Below are 26,940 nucleotides of genomic sequence, written 5' to 3'. Positions count from 1 at the left end.
CGTTACTTCACTCTCTCTTCTGCACTACTTCCCTAATCGGAATATCGGCTTCTGTGCATCCTTCCCAAACTATCAGATACATTTTTGGATTCAGGAGTCACAGGTATCTAAGATAGACAGTCAGCTATTTGTAAGTAGTTTATTAAAAAGCGGTGGTTGATATGATGCTTTAACTAAATAGTCAGAAAAGGAAGATGACCTGTGATCATTGGGAGCCTGAAACCAGAGGAGAGTCCAGACCTAGGGGACATAGGTTTAACGTGAGATGGGAAAAATTTAAAACGGACCTGAGGGGCAACATTTTCGCACAGAAGGTGATGTGTGTATGGAATGAGCTGTCAGAGGAATTGGTGGAGGCTAGTACAATTTCAACATTTAAAAGGCATCCAGATGGGTATTGGAATTGAAAGGGTTTAGAGTGATTATGGGCCAAATGCTGGCAAATGGGACAAGGTTAATTTAGGATGGCATGGATGAGTTGGACCGAAGGTCTGTGTCCGTGCTGTACATCTCTAAGATTCTGAATCTATGACAAATGAACGGTTGGCATATTGTCTGTATTGATCTCTGTAGCTAGGGATAGCTACATCATGCTGCAGTTTTAGAGGACCCTTCCCTTCATCGAGTTCCATTTTGCCTGGTCCATCTTCTGACTGAAGAAGGCAGCCTTTTGACGAGGCCTATCACTTGGTAAGGACTTGATAGCATACTTTATTCTTGGGAGTTAGTTTTTCATTTCTTTAAACTTTTCTCAGCAATGAATGCAGGAAAGGTACTCAAGATGTCACGCTGGTTCCTCCCCTGACCAAATCAATTTCCCAAAAGTAACTTGCTAGGTTATTGCTGACAGAGTTTTACTAATGTTCAATTTATTTCTTCCCAGTATAACTTCTTTTTGCGCTCAAAAGCCACCCAGACTGTACGTTTTCCTATTAGTTTTTTTACTGTAAATTAACATTAGTTAATCCCCCTAAGGCGGCACAGTGGTTAGCACTGCTGCCTCACAGCGCCAGGGACCTGGATTCAATTCCCGACTCAGGCGACTGACTGTGTGGAGTTTGCACGTTCTTCCCGTGTCTGCGTGGGTTTCCTCCGGGTGCTCCGGTTTCCTCCCACAGTCCAAAGATGTGCGGGTCAGGTGAATTGGCCATGCTAAATTGCCCGTAGTGTTAGGTAAGGGGTATATGTAGGGTATGGGTGGGTTGCGCTTCGGCGGGTCGGTGTGGACTTGTTGGGCCGAAGGGCCTGTTTCCACACTGTAAGTAATCTAATCTAATCTAAACCTCAAGTAACTTTTCCCATGAGTACATGAAATAGCAACTCATATGAAGTGACTATCAATTCCAATTCCTTAATCATTTCTTTTTTCATATTAAAAAAAATTCACGTTTTTACGAAAAGAAACCCAAAGAGATATAAAAGTACGGAAAAGTAGAAATACTATCGAACTATTACATTGTACTACAGTAACGTTGACAATAAACTGCCTACAATTCGTCAAGAAAAAGTTGTCCATATTTACTTAAACCAATTTAGCTTAAACTCAAATGAAATAAAATAAATTAAATTACAATCCACTAAAATTAAATTACACTACATTGTACTACATTACATTAATCCATTCACCACGCCTCCATCAAAGTTGCTGTCCGTGGGAGCAACAGTTATTATACTTGTATTTACTAGGCTTCCTCTGCCCCCTCCCCGGGGTCCCTAGATCACCATGTACGGCTCTCATGGCTATATAAAGGTCCTAATCAGTACTGCGGACAAATCCATGTCTATGTAATTTAGAAAGGGCTGCCATGTCTTATAAAATTGCTCTGTTCCATGGTGCACCGTTCTCATCAGATAATCTTGAGAGACGTGCTCTATCACAAGTCTGTGCCAGCCTGCGAGACCTGGAGGTTTGTCTGATATCCAATTCATTAGAATGTTCTTCCTCGCACAGTGTGTAAGGGCAGATTCAGTAGTCTGAAAAAGAGGGACACTGGATCCTCCCTAACTTCCATTCCCAAGATCCTTTCCAGCTCATTCAATATCCCCCCGCCCACACCCACGCCCACGCCACCATATTCTGTGGAGGTTGCAACTTGGTAAATTTAATTAGGGGATGCCTACAGCACCAAGTGAATGATCCAAGCCATCCCGCAAACCTCTGTAGCACCTGTTTGGGTAATAACAACTGAGGAAGAACATTAATTTTAGTCAAGGCTGTACGGCCTAGCCATGATATGGGTAGTCCCTCCCATTGCTGCAAGTCCTGCTTTATTCTGTCAAACAGCTGCACAAAGTTAGCTCCGTACTGCTGCCGAAAATAAGGGGCAATAAAAAATTCCCAGATAGAGAAAAACTTTCCATGACCATCTAAAAGGAAACTCCATTTCGTCCTCCAGTTTTGGTGCTTCTACCAACTCAGTCGTCCCACGGGCATGACGTCCGATTTTGTGAAATATATCCTGTATCCTGGAAAGCTGCCAAATAATTTAATTTTTTGTATTAGCCGAGGTATGGACTTTTCGTGGTTAGCCAAAAGCAGACAGACATCGTCCGCATAGAGAAGGATTTTGTGTTCCCCAACTCCCACTTTTAGTGCCATTCTTTCAGGGTCTTTTTGGATAGTCTCCCAAGGTAAACTGTAGCGGCGAGAGGGGACATCCCTTCGGCTGCCCCTCCCCACACCAAAATTGCTCGATTTAACCCCATTCATCATAACTGCTGCCATGGGGTCATTATATAACACTGCCACCCACCTGGCGAAGGCCCCTCCCAGACGAAAACAATCTAGAACAGCAAAGAGATAACACCATTCCACCCAATCAAAAGCCTTTACTGCATCCAGGGAGACCACCAAATCCGGAATCACTCTCTGCTGACATATTTGTACTATATTCAATTCCCGTCTGATATTGTTGGAAGGGCAGCGACTCTTGGTAAAACCCGTCTAGTCGTATTCTGTAATAATAGGCAGCACTTTGTCCAACCTCAGAGCCAACACGTTTGATAGAATTTTAAAATCCACATTCAACAACAAGATGGGTCTGAATGATGTGCAATCCTCAGGTCTTTCCCTTTCTTTAAAATCGGGGAGATATTGGCCTCCGTAAGAGAGCAGAAAGCAGTCCTGGCTATACGAATGACTCTACATCTCCAGCAGGGGTTCAGCTAACGTGTGTATAAACTCCTTGTAAAATTCACTGTGTAGACCAGCTGCCTTACCACCTTGGAGTTGCCGTACCACCTCGTGCAACTCCTGTACTGTCAGAGGTGCATTTAAAAGGGAGATCTGATCTGTATTTATACCGGGGAGGTCCGAGTTTTCCAAAAAGGATTCCATTCTTGCTTCTCCATCCCCACAGCCCTCCAACCGGTATAACTCTGCATCGAACCCCAGAATCTGACATTAATTTTCCATGGTTCACAAATGACATTGCCAGTTCTCTCCCTGATCGACACAATGGGCTGTGAAGCACTTCTTCTTAGCCAGGTATCTACCTGGCTTATCCCCATATTAAAACAGCCTTTGTTTTGCAAAGTAGACCCCTCTCTTTGCCACTTGTGTGAGCACGGAGTCCAGAGCAGCCCGGAGAGTCATGACCTGTTGCAATTTGCCCATGGATGGTCTAGTGTAATAGGCCTTTCAGGTGGGCCTTCAGCATTCGCTGCTGCTCTCCTCTCTGCCTCCTTCTCGTTGTCAAATGTGAAATAATCGCACCCCTTAAGAATGCTTTGGTGGTGTCCCAGATCATTCGGATTCCTGGCCTTACCCCGATTGATGTCCCAAAAATCCCTCAACTCCCTTGTGATATACTGTACAAAATTGTCATTCTTCAACAGAACGGATCCATGTGGTAGTGCCACGTGCCCACTCCACTACCTTTGGTCTCAACATCTAAATATAGTGCCACATGGTCCAAAAGAGTTATGTACCCGATCCTACGCCAAGTCCAAGCAAACCGATGGAACAAAGAACTATCAATTCTTATGTGGCACTTGTGCAGGTTGGAGTAAAAGTTAAAATCCCTGCCATTCAGGTGGAGGCACCTCCAAACATCCATTAGCCCCAACTCCTCACACAAGTTCACTAACTGTTGAGGCTGCCAAGGTATATCCGACAGCCGTCTTGGCATCCTGTCTATCCCATGGTCCTTGAGACAATTAAAGTCTCCTCCTATAATTGTACAGCGCACCCCAACAGCCATTAATTTAGAGACTGCATCAACTAAACATTTGAGAGGATGCGCTGGGGAACAGTAAATGTTCAGTGCACCATACTTTTCTCTGTGTATCAGAGCCTTGCGAATGACGAACCGTCCATACTCATCCTTGATTTGATCTGTCACCTGAAATGGGAGGTTCTTTCATACCAATATGGCCACTCCTCTGCTTTTGGAGTTAAATGAGGGAAAGAACACCCTATCGTATCCCCCCTGCTGTAACTTCAGTCAGATGTGTCTCTTGCAACAGTGCGATGGCTCCCCCCAGGTGCACCACCTGAAAGGATCACTAGCAATGGCCACACACTACATTTCGCAGTACCCCGAGAGGAAGAAGCCCATTCAATGTGTGACGAGTGGAGAGAAAACAAACCTTATCAAATCTGAAGACTATTCCTACAAACACTACCAAAACTACTAAAACTAAAAAAAAAATAACCTCTACTCCTAACTCAAAACACAAATCTCCAGAGATCTCCCCCCTTGCCCATAGGGGGCATTCATTCTCAACCTCACAACTGTCCTAGCACCTTCCAGTTAAGGCCGCACCCCAAACCCAAGCAATGGGGTAAAAAACATTTTATTTACACTCCTACAAGTGAACAATGGACGCCCACACCTCCCCCACCACAGCTTAACCCCACACATTCGGCGGCATGGTGGCACAGTGGTTAGCACTGCTGCCTCACAGCGCCTGTAGACCCGGGTTCAATTCCCAACTCAGGCGACTGACTGTGTGGAGTTTGCACGTTCTCCCCGTGTCTGCGTGGGTTTCCTCCGGGTGCTCCGGTTTCCTCCCACAGTCCAAAGATGTGCGGGGTCAGGTGAATTGGCCATGCTAAATCGCCCGTAGTGTTAGGTAAGGGGTAAATGTAGGGGTATGGGTGGGTTGCGCTTCGGCGGGTCGGTGTGGACTTGTTGGGCCGAAGGGCCTGTTTCCACACTGTAAGTCTAATCTAATCTAATCTTTACATCAAAGAAGTAACCACCCCTCACCCAGCAAAACAGAACAATAGAATAACTAAATACCACCAAACAGATATAATATAAAACATACCGGACTTTACATCAAAGCAATACCACGCCGGTAAGGCCCAAGACCTGAAAAGGGAAAAGAACAAAGAGAGAGAAGATTTTTAAAAAAGTTATATTATGCCATTGTCCGCACACAACATTTCCCCCTTCCCCCTCTGCCAAAGCCTATCATTTCAGCAAGTTCAAAAATTCTTTTACTTTTTCCACTGAATTGAAGTTCCCCCATAATTGAAATGCAGCACTGCTGAGTAGCTCAGAGAATATCCAACGTTTAAATCTCTTAATTTATTTCTTTACATCATCAAAGGTCTTCCTTTTCTTGATTATGGCCCCAGAAAAGTCATGAAAAAACATTATCTTCGAACCTTTATAAGCCAAAGCCTGTGGGTCTTCTCCCAGTCTCCTGGCTTTTCCTTGTAATGCTGGGGTCGCATTAGGGCCAGCCGGGACCTGCGCATTGCAATCTGGTGGGCCCGCTCCACGCTCGCCCTGCCTGACTCGAATTCCTGCTCCAGCAACTCCGGAAACCATCTCGAGATAATCGGCAAGGTTTTCACCTTTTTCACACTCCGGTAAGCCCAAGATCTGTAGATTTTCTCTCCAACATTGATATTCGAGGTTGTCTGCTTGTTCCTGACCTTCCAAGGTTCAGACCCGCCCCTCCGAACCTTCCGTCGCAGCCTCTGAGGCTGTGGTTCTCTGTTCCACCTCTTCTACGCGCTGATCCGAAGCCCAGATCTCCTGCTCATGCTTTGTCAGCATGGCAGTAATTGGTTCCAGAGCTCCCTCCATTTTTTTTTTCACGTAGTTTTGCAAACTCTGTTAGTAAATGTAGTTGCTCCACAGAACTTAAGGGCGCCGCCACAGGAGTCAAGGTAACGGCTCTGGGTGTGCCCGACATAGTAGGGGAGTGCCCTGTCTGCTGTGCTCCCTTTCCTTTGAGTGACTTCATTTTAGCTCCAAATCTGTCAAATCTTAATTTAAAAGGGCTCTAGGTGTTCTACCTCCTTTACACTACAAACTTTCCACAGGGTGGCTAATGGTGGGAGGGGGGAGGAGTAGAAGCCTACCTTGCCTGGGGTATGGCACAGAGCCCAACACAGCAGACTGTTCAGACTGCCGCCATCTTGAATCCCCCCCTTAATCATTTCTAAAGGAAGATGTTAAGTCAAAGCTCATTTGGATGCAAGAAAACAGACTTGAGGAAAGGCACATCAGTTTATATAGCATGAGAAGAGGTTGCTGATTAGTTTGGCCACAATTGGCATGTAGCTTCAACAAGAACAGCTAACTCTCAAATTTGATTGTCAGACCAGGGAGGTAGACTCTGACTGTCAGAGATTAGGAATGCAGCATAGATTTGCAGTCTCCTCGATCCCTTTTTGCATGAAATAGAGTCGTAGAGTTATATAGCAGACCCTTTCATCTAACTTGTCCACGCTGACCAGACATCCCAAAGTGACCTAGTTCCATTTGCCATCACCTTAAAATTTTAATCCTTTCACTAAGACACAGTTCAATAGGCATCAGCTACTCTCAAACACCTTGTTATAGAAATAGCCTGTTAGAAAGTTGGACTGCAGATGCTGGTGATCAGAGTCGAGAGTGTGTTGCTGGAAAAGCACTGCAGGTCATGCAGCATCCGAGGGGCAGGAGAATCGACGCTTCGGGCGTAAGCTGATTCCTGATGAAGTGCTTATGCCTGAAATGTCGGTTCTCCTGCTCCTCGGATGCTGTCTGACCTGCTGTGCTTTTCCAGCACATGCTCTCGACTGATGAAATAGCCTGCAGGATATTTGACCACATTGGATGTTGGGAGGGGGGTGTGGTTTGAAGGAAAGAAAGTTAAACCCAATAGGAATCTCAACTGCATCCCTAATTTCCTGAACAGTGACCAGAAAGGAAAGCTATGGCCAATTTTCCTCAAGCCAGGAGCATGAATAACAACTGCAGCATTCACCTGCTTCTGTGCAACTCAGCGCAACTCAGTCACTGAAAATGGGATTTTCCTGGTCTTTATGGTTCAGTTATTCACGCACTGTCTTAATCAGAGAGTCTGGGACTGACCTGAGGAACTCAATAGCATTCTGTTGGCTCACAAACATGATTCTATGCATTCATTTATGTAGCCTCCAACACATGCAATAGCATCACACTGCAAAACTGACTGATATTCTTAAATCGGTTTCCAGGGTAACTCTTAGCCCAGTCTGGACTGTATAATAAATGGTTGTCAATAGCAGAATTGCATTAAATGATGAGTATACTTTTCTGAGACTTCCAACTATGGGATGGTTGAGCATGATTGGTATGCTGCCTACTATGAATGATCACTGGGACATGCTGTTTGATATGGTAAAAACAATGACTGCAGATGTTGGAAACCAGATTCTGGATTAGTGGTGCTGGAAGAGCACAGCAGTTCAGGCAGCATCCAAGGAGCAGTAAAATCAACATTCCTGATGAAGGGCTTTTGCCCGAAACGTCGATTTTACTGCTCCTCGGATGCTGCCTGAACTGCTGTGCTCTTCCAGCACCACTAATCCAGAATGTTGTTTGATATGGTCTACCGATTTATTTGGACAATTAGCCTACGTACTTGTTATCACACCAGTGCTGAAACTCGTCTCAAATTAGTCATTTGTGCAGAAGGCAAAACATTATTTTGGCTTACCAGCAGCATCCAGTTAGTGGAGAAAATCACTTGTGGGTTTATGCAAAGTAGCAGCATGAGATGACTGGCTTCAGCAGTTGGTCAAATGTTTGAGACAGCTACCTGTTCCAGGATAATTCAAGGTAAACTGAGCACCACTCAGGGCGAGAAGTGGTGGAAATGTCTGTTCTCTAAGTTTTTACGATGTTCACTGAGTGATGATTTGATCAGGCTTGCCAGTATCAAGAAGAATAATGTTGATATCTCCAGTTCAAATTTCTGGAATGAGGTTGCTATCTTTGTGAAGTACATTCAACGAGCCAGAAATGCTTTGTGTTTAGAGGTAACTGCAGTACTCAAATGCAGAGTGTTGGAAAATAAATGATAATGAATGGCCGGCTTGGTAAGACTCTGAAAGGCAAAGCCTTTCGTCCAAATTTGATTCTGTTGATGCATTTTTCAAATGTGTAAGACTCCTGTGGAAACAAAATCCATTGTGACACTGGTTAGAGATGAAATGAGTTAATAGCATGCAACTATATCTGTAAATTTCAAAACTTAAAATTTATTAATGTCCAAAAACTACAAGAATGTTGTCTGAAGGAATGTTTTAAAAATGTAGCTGTCAGCAGAAATATTTAGTTTTCTTGTTTGTTTCTTCAAGGGACAGAGCGAAACATGCTCAAATTTACGTTTTTTAATAATCTTGCCCGATCAATAGTGAGCCAAAACGCGTTTTCATTTTGTTTTGTGAAATATGCTTGTTATTTTCTTCTTTGGTCGAATTTGCCAACCCAGCTAGATCTGAAATCTGGCATGGACTGGATTTCATAATTGTCAGATTTGGGGGATTCTACTTGTACTTTAGACAAGTAAACTAGTGCCCTGGTGACCTGTGAGATGCTTGAAAAGATTTGGTCTCAGAGGTAAAATGTTGCCTTGTTGGTTGTTGTGAGTCTCAACCCTATGAATTTTAGTGGGCTATTTGACCACTGAGGCCATCACAAGTAAGCTTAATCTTGTCCTCCAAGCCTGGTTTGCATTGGATGGGAGACTGCCTAGGAACATCAAGTTCCTTAAGCTTTAAGGTCTCTTGTGGCACAGTGATAGCATCCCTACCTCTGGGGCAAAGGTTCAAGTCTCTCCTGTCTTAAATATGTGTCATAACATGTCTGAGCAGGTTGTTTAAAAACATCTGATCCTGTCCTGCTTCATAAACATTCAGGATGGGGCAAATGAAGGAAAGATGCTCCATTCCTAATGAAGAGCTTTTGCCTGAAACGTCAATTTTCCTGCTCCTCGGATGCTGCCTGGCCTGCTGTGCTTTCCCAGCACCACTCTAATCTAGCCTCTGATTTCCAGCATCTGCACTCCTCACTTTTGCCCAAATGAAGGAAAAGCTCCAGAATGAACAGGCTACAAAGCAACCCAATTTCATATCTTATAAAACTTATACGTATTATGAAAATGAATGCGAATTTAATGAACTCTGCCTGACACCATATAATCAGCCTTTAATTTCAAATGCAGTGTGCAGTGGACTTTTCAATTTCATTCTGTAAAATAAAGTGAGCTGCGTTTTGTAAGGCACTATATGTATTTCTAAATGTTCATAATTGATAAATCCTTTTATTATTATGGAGTTCTTGTGGTTCTGTTCGCCGAGCTGGAAGTTTTTGCTGCAAACGTTTCGTTCCCTGGCTAGGGAACATCATCAGTGCTATTGGAGCCTCCTGTGAAGCGCTGCTTTGATGTTTCTAGAAACATCAAAGCAGCGCTTCACAGGAGGCTCCAACAGCACTGATGATGTTCCCTAGCCAGGGAACGAAACGTTTGCAGCAAAAACTTCCAGCTCGGCGAACAGAACCACAACAACGGACACCCGAGCTACAAATCTTCAACCAGACATTATGGAGTTCGTTTTTACTTTGATAATTTTCTACAACTGTTATGAATTATGATGACTTGCTTTATTTGTCTCATTGTCACGGTTTAGCACCTGCTGTCATGATTTTTCATTAACCCAATTATTGATCTATTTATCTATTCATGGCAATCAACTGCAAGGTCTAAACCACAACTCTTTACCCTAGGTACTCTTAAAGTCTTCTATCTTCCTTCACTGCAAACTGCATTAACACCAGAAACAATGGAAAGTGAATCTGGAGCTGGGGCTTAGAAGCGCTGCCTCCTTAACAGCTAATCAATTGCTGACAGCAGTTTACTTGTATTATGTGACAAAGCATTAATTTGTTTTAAGAGCAGAGTAAAACTTTGAAGCTTTTTGTTTTTGAGTTTCTGGGCCTGATGAAAGAGAGGAGGGCTTCAGGGATCTGGTTTGAACCCCAACCCTAATTTTAAAAGCAGCACGGTGGCTCCGTGGTCAGCACTGCTGCCTCACAGCTCCGAGGACCTGGGTTTGGTTCCACTTTGGGCAACTGTGTGAAGTTTGCACATTGTCCTCCGGTCTGCCCAAGTTTCCTCCAGATGCTCCAATTTCCTCCCACAGTCAAAGATATCTAGGTTAGATGGATTGGCCATGCTAAATTGCCCACAGTGTCTAGGTGGATTATCCATGGTAAATGTAGGGTTTCTGAGATAGGATAGGGGTTGGATCCTGGTGGGATGCTCTTCAGAAGGTCGATGTGGACTCAATGGGCTGAATGGCCTGCTTCCAAATTATAGGGATTCTAAGATTCGATGAAGGCTTGAGCATGTCATCGTGACTTTGTGTGGTTCTTTATTCACATGTATTCTTTCCAAATGCAGTGCACAACAGTATGGTGATTGCAGGCCATGGAATCCATACGTGTGACAGCTAGAGATCTTTGCGAATATGATGATCTTGCAACAAGCCTGGTTTTGGATCCTTATCTGGGTTTTCAAACCCACAAAATGAATATCAGGTATGCCAGTTTTTTTCCCCTCATGTAACCATAGTTGAGTGAGTGTGGTTGTCTCTGAAGCATAGCACAGATCAAAGGTTTTGGACAAAAGGGTGGAAATGAGAAGAACTTTTTTTATGCAGCAGATAGTAATCTGGAAATCGCTGCCTATGAGAGTGGTGGAAGCAGAGACAATTGATTTCAATAGGGAATTGGATAGGTACTTGGAGGGGGGAAATAAACATTCAGGGTTATGAACATAAAATGAGGTGGTGGGTGGAGTCTGGATGGGTTGCAAGTGCTCTACGGAGTGGTGGCATGGATTCAGGAGGCTGAATGGCCTCCTTTGGCTCCGTAATGTCCCAAAGCAAATGTTATGTGTTAAGGTTCCACCTGCAGGTAATGAATCCAGGTAAGTACTACCAGTGTAGTACTGAGGGAATGCTGCGCTATTGGACGGGCTGTCTTTCAAATGAGCCGATAAGCTGAGCTCCCATTGCCTTGAGTTCTGATGACTCGAAATGTTAACTCCACTTTCCCTCCTCTAATGCTGCCTGACCTGCTGAGTTTCTCCCAGAAATTTGTTTTTTTTGTTTCCTGTTTCTTTCTCAGATGAACATAAAATATCTCATGGCATTATTTCAGAGAAGAACATGGATGTTCTCCCTAGTGTCCTCACCAATGTTTACTCTTTAATCAGCATTGGGAAAAACAGATGATCTAGTCATTATCACATTACTGTGTGGGTGGGGCTAGCTGGGGGCACATTTTCAGCTGCAGTTTCTATGCTACAGCAGTGACTATACTTCACGCTGTGGCTCATTGGCTGTTAAGTGCTTTGGGATATCCTGAGGATTTGGAATGCAGGCATTTTCTTTGGGCTGTAACCAATCTGTTTGCGTTCTGTTATGCAAACCTCCATTTAAACTGCTTGTGCAGTTTAAGATGATTAAAAGATTTCTCCGAAACTACTACATCGTGGTGAGGGAGGCAAGGAATGTCGAACAAGTGGGTCTGACATTAAAACTAGATGTGGAGGTGCTAGTGTTGGACGGGGCTGGACAAAGTTAAAAGTCACACAACATCAGGTTATAATCCAACAGTATTGGTATTGGACTATAACCTGGTGTTGTGTGGTTTTTTAACTTTAAAACTTGAGTTAGGCCATTGATGAATCACTTGTTCCCATGGCGGATATTGGAAGTTTGGAATTGTCCTTTCCAACAGACCCAGAATTAGAAACCAATGGGATGAGTTGGAGTTACAATATAGATCAGTCATGGGCTACTGGATAGAACCGGTTCAAAGGCCTGAATGGTCTTATCTCCATGCTATGCCCCCTTCATTCTGTCCAGCTTTGCTTTCTGCCTTTCTCCTAAGAGATTTCCTAAACACTGTATTTTTGATTTCTCTGCTTTTCTCCAGCTTCTTCACTGCATTCGCCTTGTCTGATTCGGCCACACCACCGTGAACCATGATTTAAAAACCGAAGAAAAAACTGCTGATGCTGTAAATCAGAAACAACAACAGAAATTGATGGAAAAGCTCAGCAGGTCTGGCGGCATCTGTGGAGAGAAACCAGAATTAACATTTTGGGCTGAGTGACCCTTCCTCAATTGTAAGGAAGTACCACTCTGCCCAAAGCATTAACTCTGACCTCTCTCCATAGATGCTTCCAGCCGTGCTGAACTTTTCCACCAGTTTCTGGGTTTTTTTTATTCCTAATAGTTTATGAAGTGACCCCTGGTAACGCTGTCTGTAAGCATGAAGCTTCTGCATGTCCATAAAATTCCACTGAACCTGCGATATTAGCAATACAGCCACTAGTGTAACATTTAAGATTTGGATGAATTGAAATGTGCCACCGTGCCGCCCCATTCGTGGGCGGCACGGTGGCACAGTGGTTAGCACTGCTGTCTCACAGTGCCTGAGACCCGGGTTCAGTTCCTGACTCAGGCAACTGACTGTGTGGAGTTTGCACGTTCTCCCCGTGTCTGTGTGGGTTTCCTCCGGGTGCTCCGGTTTCCTCCCACAGTCCAAAGATGTGCGGGTCAGGTGAATTGGCCATGCTAAATTGCCCGCAGTGTTAGGTAAGGGGTAAATGTAGGGGTATGGGTGGGTTGCGCTTCGGCGGGTCGGTGTGGACTTGTTGGGCCGAAGGGCCTGTTTCCACACTGTAAGTAATCTAATCTAATCTAATCTAATCTAACTATCTTAAAAAAAAATTTTCTTCTTTTTTAACCAAAACAAATTCATCAGCTCAAAGCCTCTCTCAGCCTTTCCTCTGCCTGCTTCAGCTCAGTATAGAGGTATGCAACACACAGTACCCTGCCCATGGCTTTATTCACCATCATTTCTCCATTCCCCCTCTGGTTCTTGTGTGCAAAGAAGCACATACTGCTTGGAGCACCTGTTAGTGAAGTTGTCAGCTCAGTTTTTATGAAAAGAACTGCTCGGAGATCATGGTGTCAGTTGTGGTGGTTTTACTGTGACGCCCTGTTAGAATAGATTAGATTAGATTGCTTACAGTGTGGAAACAGGCCCTTCGGCCCAACAAGTCCACACCGACCCTCTAAAGAGCAACCCATCCAGACCCATTCCCCAACATTTACCCCTTCACGTAACACTACGGGCAATTTAGCATGGCCAATTCACCTAACCTGCACATTTTTGGACTGTGGGAGGAAACCGGAGCACCTGGAGGAAACCCATGCAGACACAGGGAGAATGTGCAAACTCCACACAGTCAGTCGCCTGAGGTGGGAATTGAACCCGGGTTTCTGGCGCTGTGAGGCAGCAGTGCTAACCACTGTGTGCCACCGTATTATGCTGGTCTTGACTGTCCAGTTGCTTCGCCTGTTTCCACTAGCTCTCAAAGACAGAGCAATGCCTCATCTTGTGTCAAGAGTAACATAACTCCCAATTAACTAATATTTCTGAATATTAGTTCCCCCAGTAGTGACTTGAGATAGGACTTTGTCCTGTCTCAGCGATCTCTAAGAGTATGTCCTGGTTTCTTTACTAGGGATTTCCCAGTTTCTTGGCAAATTGTTAGCTCCTTGACTCTCTTCTCTAAAATAGCTTATACCATTACCAACCAGGCTCTATGTCACAATTGTGATGGTACACTTTAGATATGTTTTGTTGAATGTGAAACCCTGTTACATCCTGATTAGCTTGTTTGTCAACTTTTGGTGTATTTAACTGCTGACTACTAAGTCATGGAGAGTTATAGTGAACCCTTTGTTTTTATTTGACTTGGGGTTGAAGTATTGTGCCTAATTCTGGATGGTTCTGTGGTGATCTTTCATTCCAGCAACCGACCTGTTGTAAGGAGACACCAATACCTCAGGGACATTCTACAAAAGTTTCTTAAGACACGAGATTTGGAGACAGTGTATCGGGCCTTGACATTGGGAGACTGGGCTTGGCATTATTTCTTGCACAAAACTCCTCTCGAAGAAGAAATATTTAAAGCTCAGGTGAGTGAGCAGATGGATCTTTGCTAAATTTTCTCCCTTTCCTTGGGTTTTCCTGCAGTAAGGATATTGGCAATCTTGTCATCTTACCCGAGTGCCCAGTTTTTACCTAGAAAGAATCTTAAGCTATACTATTATTGAGATGATCACTGCCACATCCCATTGCAACTTCCCCCAACGTTTGTATCTGTGTTTAGTAGCACAGGGTAGGTTAGGATAGGAAAGGCAAGAAGGCCATCATGTTGATATTCTCTTGTTCGCTTTTCCCTCACGCAGGATTGTTCAGGCCAACTGTGGACTCCCTGCCACAACTTCAACAGCTTTCTCTACCTCATTATCGAACTATGCATTACACTTAGGGTAGAACTGCATACCTGTGTTCTTTGTGTTAATGTTATGTTCATTATGTTAAGGCTAAACAGGTCGGGGAGGTTAGGAGGCAAATAGGTAGATTGGTGAGATATCTTCACATATGACGAAGAACTGTGGGACTGTGTCCTCATGTCAAGACAGCTCATGCACGTAGTATCTTTCCAACAGAATTGATCCCCGTTTGGACATAACTTCATGTAGGCCCTGGGTTCTGTTACTTACCTCACGCCCACGATTAGAGCCGATTTTACTGCTCCTCAGATGCTGCCTGAACTGCTCTTCCAGCACCACTAATCCAGAATTGTGGAAATCCCCTTTGTGCCATTCTGATATGTGCTAAGGAATTTATTGTATGGATAGCTGCAGCACACCCTGCACTTGCTCACCTTCACTAACCTTTCAGACATTTCTTCATATTCCACTAATGTGCCCAGGTGGGATGCTCTCTGCTTTTTTTTGTGAAGGTTGATGCACATGGCAGTCCCATGCAAACATTGATTAAGTTGCTTCACTGACTGCATGGCCGCCTGTAATTTCTGCAGTCTTGAGGAGTCTGGGTTCCATGTTTACCTAGGATGTGTGAGGTTGAATTGACTGTTTAAGGGGGCTATCCCTCAAGTTTTGTTTGATTGTCATCTCCATGCTCATGATCTTTAGCTATGTGGTGTGGAGACAGTGGTGGGGGGGGATTGGCAGATCAGAGGATTTCCTCATGGGTCTGCCCCTGGGCTGCTGTGGTGACCTGAACAAAACCAAACTGTGGGCAGTTGAGGTGGTCGTTTGATGTAGCTGTCTGCTTCTTCTGTGGTGATGTATACACCCAAGTGCCCTTGGAATGTATGCCAGTACATATGAGGTATTCGCCAGTCGCTAGGTGCATTGTCAGTCTCAGAAACGCTGTTTTACTTTGATAAGGTTTTCTATATTCCTTTTCTGCTACAGTGTCCCTTTTATCATTAGTTTATTAGGTTTTGTACTTCACCATCTGACTTGGAATCCATTTCCTATCTTGGCCTGTCCCCTTTTGTCAAAGTGTGCACTTTGTGGTTTGCAGGAACAATTATAAAACATTGAGCTATCCATTCTAAATTCTTGGTAAATGATTTTGTTCTAATCCTCTGTCTCATTTTCTATACAATATTGGAATACAGCAATTCACTAAGGCCGTAGCTTAATAGCCATTCATTGAGAGTCAGTACAGAGAGTAAAGATTGACAGGCAACTCCATTGGTATCACTACCTATCCTGATTTTATCCTCATCCATGTTCACAAACAATCGGAATAAAGCACCCTCTCTGATTTTCTCTTCACACTTCTTCCAGCCATATCCCATTCCCTGGGCTGAGACACTGACACCCGTTGTAGCAGCCTTGTCTGAGACTATCCATTTCACTTCAAATCAGGCATTTTACTTAGTTATAGTTAGTAGATAATAATTTGACCTATTGTAGATTCAAATTTGTTTATGGTATTGGTTTTGGTTTTATGACCAGTTAACATGCTGTGTATATACATAAACACACATTCATCAAACCTACTGTCTCGGTATTATTTGGAATACATGTTCTATTGTTAAACTCACGCATTACTGTCTTTGATTTAGGTATTCCGTTACCTTCGAATATTCCTACCTGAAAGTGGCTTTGAAATTCTACCTTGTAATCGATACTCTTCAGAATCCAATGGAGCAAAGATTGTGTCCTTAAGGAAGTGGTATGTATATTTTTGTCTTTAATGTTATATATAAATGGAGAGAGGCTGGTGTTGGGGGAGAAAACACTTTTTGTTCCTGTAACTTGATTGGAAGATTCCCCTGGCAAACTGGGTAAATGTGGCAGCTCGTCTCGGTTCACAGGTTCTGGCCCCACCTCTGGTCTTGAGCACAAAGCCTTGACTGATTTTGAATGAGATTTAAAACAATTCAGGTGAGTGTAGAAGATCAATTGGAGCATTCAGAAGAGCAGTCTTCTGGATAACAACGTTTATCTCTCAGATAACGTAACCAAAGCAGTTGTGCTGATCGTTCATCTCATTGCTGGTTGTGAGATCTTGCTGTGTTCACTTGCCAAAGCAACAGAAATAGCTCAGCTTCAAAAAGGTGAAAGATGCCATCAGAGCAAAAATGCTTTCTTTTGAAGTTTGTTGGATGTAAGGATTGTAACATGAAAGGAATCTGGACAGTCTAAATTGCATTTCGGGTCAGTGATTAGATTAAATTAGATTCTCTACAGTATGGGAATATACTGTAGCCCTTCAGCCCAACAGGTCCACACCAATCCTCCAAAGAGTAACTCGCCCAGACTCATTCCCGTCTGACTAATGCACCTAACACTACGGGCAACTGAGCATGGCCAATTCATCTGACCTGTACACCTTTGGATTATGGGAGGAAACTGGAGCACCCGGAGGCAGATGCTGGGAGAATGTGCAAACCCAGGTCACTGATGCTGTGAGGCAGCAGTGCTAACCACTGAACCAGCCACACGTGCTGCGCAGAATATTACAAAAACACAAATTGTTCCTAAATTCACATTGTTGGTCTTTAAACCTTTGAGCACAAAATATATCTGCAGAAACTGCCCTCTACGTACAGCAGGTTTGCTCATGTAAATACTAATTGCACGCAATTGCGTCAGATTCTCAATGTATTGATGGATAAGATTTTGAAAATTTAAAAGTCTAAGATCCCTAATCTAGTTTAAAATGTAGCAGAGAATGTTTTTTGATGCTTAACTGATCCAAAATTGAATTACAATTAAACAAAACCAGATTGCCTGTATTTCGTGAGAAGCTGAAGTTTTCAACAGTTGCTTGCAGGGCAATTGGAAAGTACAGTCTTCAGGCAGTATCACTCAGCTGTGTGTAAGCCATTAAGGATAACAAATGGGATGATCACAGCTGCTCAGTCAAGTAGTAAACAACATTATTAAGCTTATTAAACTTTGCAGAATACATGCTCTACTTAGGATATTCGAAGTGGCACCCTTTGTAATTGGTTATAACAATGACATAGGCACTGCCCTGGAAAACATTTCATTAATGTGGTTGAGAGAGTTGAGTACAAAATGTACGCTGACATGCCCTATGTAGTACTGAGGGAGTGCAGCACTGTCGGAGATACCTTTATTCAAATGAGTGGTTAAACTGAGGCCTCTCACACCCTCACAGGTACGTAAGTGACCCCATGGCATTATTTTGAAGAAAACAATGGGAAATTCTCCCCAGTGTCCTGGACAATATTCCTCAAGCAACTTGTAATGTGGAAAACAAAACTAGTAACGAGGCAGACGTTGGCTAAGGAGTATTTCATTGGTTATAAAATGCTTTGGTCAATTTGAGACTGTACGTGGCCCTTTTTTGTGATTGCTGATTTGGATTCCACTTGGCTGGACCTCACCAATGAGGCTTCCAATAGGCAATAGAGTCATAGAGATGTACAGCATGGAAATAGACCCTTCGGTCCAACACGTCCATGCCGACCAGATGTCCCAACCCAATCTAGTCCCACCTGCCAGCACCGGCCCATACCCCTCCAAACCCTTCCTATTCACAAATCCATCCAAATGCCTCTTAAATGTTGCAATTGTACCAGCCTCCACCACATCCTCCGGCAGCTCATTCCATACACGTCCCACCCTCTCCGTGAAAAAGTTGCCCCTTCTGTCTCTTTTATATCTTTCCCCTCTCACCCTAAACCCATGCCCTCTAGTTCTGGACTCCCCAACCCCAGGGAAAAGACTTTGTCTATTTACCCTATCCATGCCCCTCATAATTTTGTAAACCTCTATAAGGTCATCCCTCAGCCTCGGATGCTCCAGGGAAAACAGCCCCAGCCTGTTCAACCTCTCCCTGTAGCTCAGACCCTCCAACCCTGGCAACATCCTTGTAAATCTTTTCTGAACCCTTTCAAGTTTCGCAACATCTTTCCGATAGGAAGGAGACCAAAATTGCACACAATATTCCAACAGTGGCGTAACAAATGTCCTATACAGCACAACATGCTTGTTTGCTGCAAGAGGAAATTAACCCTAGGCTGCTTTATTATACCGAATTACTTGTTGCAGAGATGCTCAAGCTAGTTGCTGAATCTCGGAGCCCACAACTATCATGTTAATTGTGTAAAATCAGCCTTCCCACAAACTTAGAATTATCTGATTATTATACTCCCTTGTCCACTGAAGGATTATATTAGGATATGTTTTCCCGTAGAATGTGAGTTTTGATAGGAATTGACTTCCAAAACACACTATCAATTTTTCATCTGTCCATTGACATCCTCACGTCAAAGTGGTTTCCAGCAGGCATCACAGGATGGTGTGGATGTGGATGTGTGCGTGTGAGGTGCTTTCCCTCCCTTATTGGGGAGATAAGGGTAGACCATTCAGACCCACACACCTGTTTGGCCATTCAATAAGATCATGGTTGATCTGATAGAAACTTCAGTCTGCATTCTCACTTACCCCCAATAATCTTTGACCCATTGATTAACATGCGTCTACCTACCTCTACGTACAATATGTTGAGGAACTCTGCTTCCAACTTTTTTTCAGGAAGAGAGTTCCAACTTCACACAAAGCTCAGAAGAAAAACTCGCCTCATCTTTAAACGGGTGATTCTTGATTTTAAATGGTGACTCCTAGTTCTAGATTCTCCCATAAGAAGGAATATCCTCCCCACAGCTACCCTGGTAAAATCCCTTAGGATCTTGTATGTTTCAATTGAGCTGTCTTTTACTCTTCTGAATTCCAGCACATAGAAGTCAGGTCTGTCCAACATTGTCTCATGAGACAACCTACTCTCTCCAAGAATAGTCTAGTAAATATCCCCTGAACTGCTTCTAACATATTAATATTTGTAATTAAGGTGACCAGTATTGTGCCCAGGATTTCAGATGTGGTCTCATAGCTCCCTGTATAATTACAGAATAATGTCCCTACTTTAGTACAGGATTTGTTTCCTCCCGTGGTAAATGATTAAATTCTGTCAGCTTTCCTAATTACTTGGTGTACTTGTGTACTAACCTGTGGTGATTCATGCATTAGGGCATCTACGTTCCTCTGCAATACAGAGCTCTGTAATCTCTCACCATTGAGATCATTAGCATTTTTTTATGATACCTGACAAAATAGACACTTTCACATTTTTCTACATTATGCTCCAGATTTTGTCCACTCCTTTAACCTATCTTTATCCCTTTTTTTTGCAACTTAATTTTCTACCAATCTTATGTCATCAGCTAATGTCACAATTGTCCCTTCAGTCCTTTCATCAAAATCATTTATATGAGTTTGTAAACAGTTGAGGTCCCAGGACTGATACCTGTGACACATCACTTGTTACATCTTGCCAACCTGAAAAAGACTATTTATGCCTAACCTCCATGTCCTGTAAGCCAGCCAACCTTATATCCCATGTTAATAAGCTACCCACTACACTGTGAACTTTAATTTTCTGCAATAGCCTACGATCTGGCACTTTATCAAATGCCTTCTGAAATCCAAGTTTAACACATTTACTGGTTTCCCTTTATCTAGAGCGCATGTTACCTCCTGAAGGAACTCCATTGGATTATTCCTCTTTCACAAAACCATGTTGACTCTGCCTGATTATGTTGAATGTTTCTGAGATATTTAAATAGATAGCCTGAGGTGAAGACTCCATTGGAGAGCTCTTACTACATCCTTACGTCAGATAGGTTTACTGACAAAGTCTTTGGGTCCCAGAGAATTTAGGATCTTAATGGTCTGTGAGGCTAGTTTTCACACCGAATAATGCCATTCCCAATCAGCACAATGTTTGTGCAGTAACATTTTCAGCAACTTTCCTGCCCACTGCAGTTTAATCAGCAATCTACTTCTTATTTCACAGGAAGGAGAATGATAAGATTGAGTTGCTAGTTGGCTGCTTGGCAGAACTTTCTGAGAAGGAGGAATCCCTCCTACGCCCAGGGGAGAATGACTTCAGTGTGATGTACTCTACCCGGAAAAAATGTGCTCAACTCTGGCTGGGCCCTGCTTCCTTCATCAATCACGGTATGTAGATAACTGACCTTTTTAAAGATTATGTATTTCTGTCAAAAATATTTGCCCATTTTGTTTTATGTGGTCTACATCTCAAGGAGGCTCCACTGATACTTAATCAGACGTACGTTGTCTTGAGATTATATTCAAGTCTATGAGAACCCTGCTCACTGCTCTTTGATGCATTACTCACAGAATATCATTGATACTCTGAAGTGGCATCCATAGAAATAATGGGGACGTGCTTTTGTCCCAGCCCTAGGGAGACTGACCTGGAGCTAGCTGACCCTGAACCAACGTCATATCGGCCAGTTTCGCTGCATTAGATTTTAAACTGAAATAACCTATGATACTGCTGTTTTGTAGAAAACCACTGGAGTTATCTCTGGTGTGCTGGTTAATATTAATCCCTCAATTGTCCTCACTAAAACATCAGCTCATTATTGTAGAGCTGTTTTTGGGAGCTTACTGTGCCCAAATTGGCTGCAATTTCCTACAATCGTGTTGACTCAACTGGCAGTGAAGCATTTTCTGAAGTTGTGAAAGGTGCTATATCAGTGCAAACTTTCTTTTTGTCTCAAAACTACCCATCCTGCTAAGCTCATAGCCACTATGTCCTTAATTAGAAGCATTGTCAATTAATAGGGACGGCACAGTGGCTCAGTGGTTAGCACTGCTGCCTCACAGCGCCAGAGATCCTGGGTTCAATTCCCGACTCAGGTGACTGACTGCGTGGAGTTTGCACATGTTTTTCCACATAATTATGTGAGAAACAATGATGGTCCCAGCCCTGATTCAACCCACTCAATGCTCTCCCATCACCAACCCTCTTTACCTTCGAGTAACTACCCATTTTATATCCTCCAAGCCAATTTCCTAATCGTTCCCAAGGTTTACCCTGCATTCCCATAGCCTTATATTAAGATGAAGCTTTAGGAGTTGAGGAAAGCTGCATTCCAGGGCTTCCTGTGGTCCATTCACGATGTAACTTCCTGTGTGAATCCAGTATGCCTGCTGTTTACTGAGTTGCTGGTTGGATTATCCTCACCTTTATTTCCAATAATCTATTCCACTATTCTACCACTGTACAATCAGCCCGAAAGCCAGTAGTTTCAATTTGTCCACCACCTTTGACTGGACATCACATTAATTTGTTTCCAGTCTGCTACAATAATGTCCCAGTGACTATCACTTCCGTCTTAATCATCATTGCTGCCTTTGAAATCTCCTTTCTCGGTCTCTCAGTGCTCTGGGATAAATATCATCTCTTCTTTGAGATTTATCTTGAGTGCTTTAGACTTTGCACCTTGACCTTCCTATGAAAGAATTGATTTATGGTCAACACTGTTCCAAATCAAGATTTGTTGTCTTAAAATAGTAACCTTGATTTTGCTATTCCAAACATCCAATTGTTGTCATTTCTTGTAATCAAGAAATTGATTACCTTTCAGCGAGGTACTCCTGAAGATACTATATGTCTCAAGTTAGTATTTTTTGAAAGGAGCATGTTGAATAAAGTTAACTTTAATTATTAATGTTCCTCTGTTTTCTCTCTCTATCTATCTCTCTCTATCTCTCTTCCCTGAAGACTGCAGACCGAACTGTAAGGTAAGATAGCAACCGTTTTCATTTTCAGCTGGTTTTATATTGTTGGAATAGCTGCCTGATTTTGGACCAGGGGTTTTGCACTGTGGCTTTGAATGCAGTGCTCAAAACTATGCCCAGCACTTGTGCCCGCTCCTGGGTGAAGGCACCAGCTCGCACTGGAGTATAAACCTCGTTCTGTATCAGCAGATTTGGTCTTCAATCTTCCAACAGACCAAAGGCTATGGTCTGGGCTATTTTCTCAGTGCAGGACCTGGAGCATTGTCGGAGATGCTGCTTTTTTTTTTGGGATGAGATGTTAAACTATGGCTCTGTCTGCCAATATTTTTTCCTCTTCCAACCCTACATATCTGAGTTACTCGCCATTCCCCTGTATCTGTTGTTTGGGAAATTGGATAGAAAGGGTTGGACACTTGTCAAAATTAATTCTGTGATAGTGTTCTGTATAGGCCCCAAGGAGGTAGAAAGCTTTTCTTTGCTTGCTTGACTTTTGGACAAAACACATGCGGTAATTAGGAGTGTGACCCCGTTATCGCATAGTTGAAGGTCACTTTGTCCAATTTAAAAAGATCTAATTGCCTTCTGGACAGAGATGTGTTAACCTGATGGGCATCAATTCTTGAAACTTTCCTGCTTCCTTATATTCACCGGCAGTGCCTTTCTGCACAATTCACATCATGTTAATTGTGAATTTCTTCCCGTTCCCTTTATAAATCAGGAGGACATCATTGACTCAGTGCAACTACCTCTGTGTGTTGCGTCAAGAAAGATATTAGTTATGTTAATTGTATTGTTAAGTGAAAGGATAAAGAATTGAAGGTGTTTTTCGATTAGGTACCTTGAACAAAAATTTAATAAAAGGAACTTCATTTGGGACTGATGATGGTGGTGAAAGCTGGACTCCATCAACCTCTGACACTACTATTTATTTGGTGTGTTTCCTTTAATAAAGTGTTGCACACCTGCTTAACTGTGAGCAGAAACTCTGGTTTAGAGCATAGAGGTTGTGTACACCGCTCTGTAACACAGTGTCTCCATACTTCAGTGTAAAACACAACCAGCTAGATGTGGTATATTTCCTTGCTGTTTGGAAATTGACTGCAGAATAACAGGAATTTGCCCCATATTTTTCTGTTTTTGTCTTTCCACAGTTTGTTCCAACTGAAGGTGACCGAGCATGTGTCAAAGTTCTTCGAGACATTGAACCTGGAGATGAGATCACCTGTTACTATGGTGACAGCTTTTTCGGTGAAAAGAATGAGCTATGCGAATGCTACACTTGTGAAAGGTAAGGGATATAATTATCAAAAAGCAGAGTCCTGTGGTTTTCTGGAAACCAGAACAAAAAATGCCAGAGATTTTCAGGATGTCAAGGCAGTAGCTGCGGACAGAGAAGCTCTTTAATACTTCAGACCGGTTATCAGAATTTGACAAAGTCAGGAATGAGGTAGGATTTGAGCAAGGGGTAAGTGAGACCAGGGCGAAAGGAAGGTCTGTGACTGGGTGAAAGACAGAAGAGTTTGACTTTCAGGACAAATGGGAATGCTGTTGGAGCAGCGCTTGGCCCATATCCCTCCAAATCCTTCTTATTTATGGAATTTCTGATATTGCGCTCCACCACCACACCCCACACCCAACAACATCCTGAACCCTATCTCGCTGACATCAGTTGCCTTTTAAATGCTAAAGTTGTACCGGCCTCCTCCACTTCCTCTGGCAGCTCATTTCATACACGCACCACCCTCTGTGTGTCTTTTCCTTCTCGCCCTGAACCTATGCCGTCTAGTTCTGGACTCCCCCACCCCAGGGAAAAGGCCGTGTCTATTTATCCTATCCATGCACCTCAATCTTAGACTCCCTACAGTGTGGAAACAAGCCCTTCGGCCCAACAAGTCCACACATCTGTCCAAAGAGTATCCCACCCAAACCCATTCCTTGTTCCTCTACATTTACCCTTGACTAATGCACCTAACTACACATCCCTGAACACTATGGGCAATTTAGCATGGCCAATCCACCTAACCTCCACATCCTTTGGATTGTGGGAGGAAACCGGAGCACTCAGAGGAATCTCACGCAGACACTGGGAAAATGTGCAAACTCCACACAGAGAGTTACCTGAGGGTGGAATCGAACCTGGATCCCTGGTACTGTGAGGCAGCAGTGCACAGAACCACCGTGCCTCATGATTTTAAAGACCCTTATAAGGTCACCCTCGGCTCCAACATTCCAGGGAAAACAGCCCCAGCCTATTCAGCCTTTCCCTATAGCTCAAACCCTCCAACCCTTGCAACATCCTTGTAAATCTTTTCTCACTCCTTTCAAGTTTCACAACATCCTTCCGATAGGAAGGAGACCAGAATTGCACGCAGTATTCCAAAAGTGGCTGAACCAATGTCCTGTACAGCTGCAACATGACCTTCCAACTCCTGCACTCAGTGCTCTGACTAATAAAGGAAAGCATACCAACGCTGCCTTCACTATCCTATCTACCTGCGTCTCTACTTTCAAGGGACTATGAACCTGCACTCCAAGGTCTCTTTGTTCAAGAACACGCCCCAGGACCTTACCATTAAGTGTCCTTTTTGGGGGGAGAGGGCCTGGATTTGGAAGGTGCTATAGAAGGAGCCGCAGTATCTTGCAGTAGTGTATTTTGTAAATGGTAGGCACTGCTGCTACTGTGTGCTAGTGGTGAAGAGAGTAAACATTGAAGGTGTTAGGTGGGTGGCAATCAAGTTTGTTGCTTTGGTGTCAAGCTTTGACACCGTTGACTACCAGCCCTTTGGTGAGACAATGTAAAAGCTGCTAGGAAGGAGAAACTGATCAGAAATTCATGAATGAAGCTCCGTTTTATTCCTTAAACGAAAAGGTTGATCTTTGCTCTTTCCAGGCGAGGAGAAGGAGCCTTCAAGATGAAGAAGCGTGCCATTGACATGGGCGCATTCTGCAAGTATGGACTGAGAGAGACCGACAGTCGCCTGAGTCGTATCAAACAGAAAGGCAAAGGACGACGGCCCAAGGGAGCACATGTTGATTTATATCAGAAAACCGTGGAAAGAGCCTTGTGGCAGAGTGAGTATAGCCACAGAAAAGAAAAGCTTGTACAGTAAAAATTGAGTTAGCCGGTGCTCCTCCAACTGGAATTTCTGAAATTGCTCCCCCCCACCACCACACCTCACACCCCAACAGCATCCTGAACCCTATCTCATTGACATCATTGGTACTATACAAAATATTAGTGTAGTCTGTCTGAATAGACTGTAAAAGAACTGGCTAAACGTTGGAAGTATTTTGCCCTCCATTTATCATGAAAAGAATCAAAGGTAGAGAGGCAGTAGGCTTCTGCATGTTGTATTATACATCAAGAATTGTTTTTGTTGGGTTCCTTTGATTACTAAGAATGGCAACCAGACATTTTGATTTACCAGCACCACCCTATCGTGGTGCTTGCTGGATAATGGAAATTTTACTGTTTCATTAGGTCACACACTTTCCTCATTCCTGAAGAAGGGCTTATGCCTGAAACGTCGAATCTCCTGTTCCTTGGATGCTGCCTGACCTGCTGCGCTTTTCCAGCAACACATTTTCAGCTGTTTTATTAGGTCAGCCAGTCAGGATATCTGGAGGATGGTGGTGCTGTGAGAGAATGTGTGGGCGCAGCAACATTCTGAGGAGTTCACTAAACGGAATTTTTCTTTTATCGGTAGTTGAGCACATTAAAATTGATTCATAACTATTGTATTCAGCTTTTGTTCACAAGCTAGTTACAGATAAAAAAGATAATTTGGCTCTCCTGATCTCCTCCATCTAGAATGAAGTCCCAACACACGTGTGGTTCTTAAATGATTTTCATTTTCACTTCTCTTTCGGAAAGTCCATTCCCTAAACGCAACAGCTCTGAATTTTCCATTTACTCATTTCAAACTCTGCCCCTCTTTTTTTTTTACTATCACAGTTTGACTTTCCGGATTTACCTTGCCTGCACTGTTTTTGAGTAATTGGTCTTGAGTAAGTCTAGAAAATCAACTAGTGGAGGGTCTCCTTGTGGTTCTGCTCCTGGGGCGTGACCGAAATGGCCATCAATAGTTCTAGGCAGAGGGCTGTTATACCTGACTCTTTTATGGTTACGTCTGTGCTACGGTGTCTGTTGAGAGGGAATACATAGTATTCACTGGCATGACAGAGGCCTTTAGACACTAGTGATTTCCGTTGATCATTAGTCTGTATTTTTGTTGCAACGCCACATCAGGGCTGTTTGACCTATTTTGTTAATTTCAATGTTAAAAGAGCAAAGATCAAGACATTGGTCTCTAGTTCTTATTTATTCTCTCATGGGTTGTGGGTGTCAATGGCAGCACCAACATTGGTTACCCATCCCTAACTGCTCTTGAACTGAATAGCTTGCTGGACCATTTCAGATCACAGTGAAGTGTCAACCACATTGCTATGGGTCTGGAGTCACGTATAGGCCAGACCAGGGAAGAATGGCAGACTTCCTTCCCTGTAGCATCTGAGGGAGCCAGTAGGATTTCAAGATTTAACGTTTCTTCTTAAATCAGCCTAGCAATCAGCCTTGTTGCTGAATTTTACAACTTTCCAACATCTTTGTCTCTTCTGGTTACCAGAACTGGACATGGTCCTCGAGGTGTCGACTGACCATCATGTTAGAAAGT

The 26,940-nt window shown here is 43.3% G+C and overlaps 2 protein-coding genes across 2 annotated transcripts in view; one reads left to right on the top strand and one right to left on the bottom strand.

Moving 5' to 3' along the window:
* The window catches only part of tmem150b (transmembrane protein 150B), a 77,736-nt gene extending 71,692 nt beyond the window's left edge, over positions 1-6,044 (bottom strand). The window contains exons 1-2 of the mRNA XM_060849222.1: positions 5,921-6,044; positions 5,285-5,318 (exon numbers count right to left, since the gene is read on the bottom strand). Coding sequence (XP_060705205.1) covers positions 5,285-5,318; positions 5,921-6,044 — 158 coding nt within the window. The remainder of the gene's footprint in view (positions 1-5,284; positions 5,319-5,920) is intronic.
* Positions 1-26,940, top strand: part of LOC132831255 (histone-lysine N-methyltransferase KMT5C-like) — a 35,020-nt gene that overhangs the window by 4,479 nt on the left and 3,601 nt on the right. The window contains exons 2-8 of the mRNA XM_060849275.1: positions 10,675-10,811; positions 14,107-14,272; positions 16,246-16,355; positions 20,511-20,674; positions 22,251-22,270; positions 23,419-23,555; positions 25,158-25,339. Of these exons, the coding sequence (XP_060705258.1) occupies positions 10,702-10,811; positions 14,107-14,272; positions 16,246-16,355; positions 20,511-20,674; positions 22,251-22,270; positions 23,419-23,555; positions 25,158-25,339 (889 nt within the window). The 5' untranslated portion in view covers positions 10,675-10,701. The remainder of the gene's footprint in view (positions 1-10,674; positions 10,812-14,106; positions 14,273-16,245; positions 16,356-20,510; positions 20,675-22,250; positions 22,271-23,418; positions 23,556-25,157; positions 25,340-26,940) is intronic.

The sequence above is a fragment of the Hemiscyllium ocellatum genome, chromosome 33 (assembly GCF_020745735.1).
Source record: "Hemiscyllium ocellatum isolate sHemOce1 chromosome 33, sHemOce1.pat.X.cur, whole genome shotgun sequence".
Classification (NCBI taxonomy): Eukaryota; Metazoa; Chordata; class Chondrichthyes; order Orectolobiformes; family Hemiscylliidae; genus Hemiscyllium; species Hemiscyllium ocellatum.
Note: the sequence above shows the minus strand (reverse complement) of the source record. Positions and strands in the feature narration are given on the sequence as shown.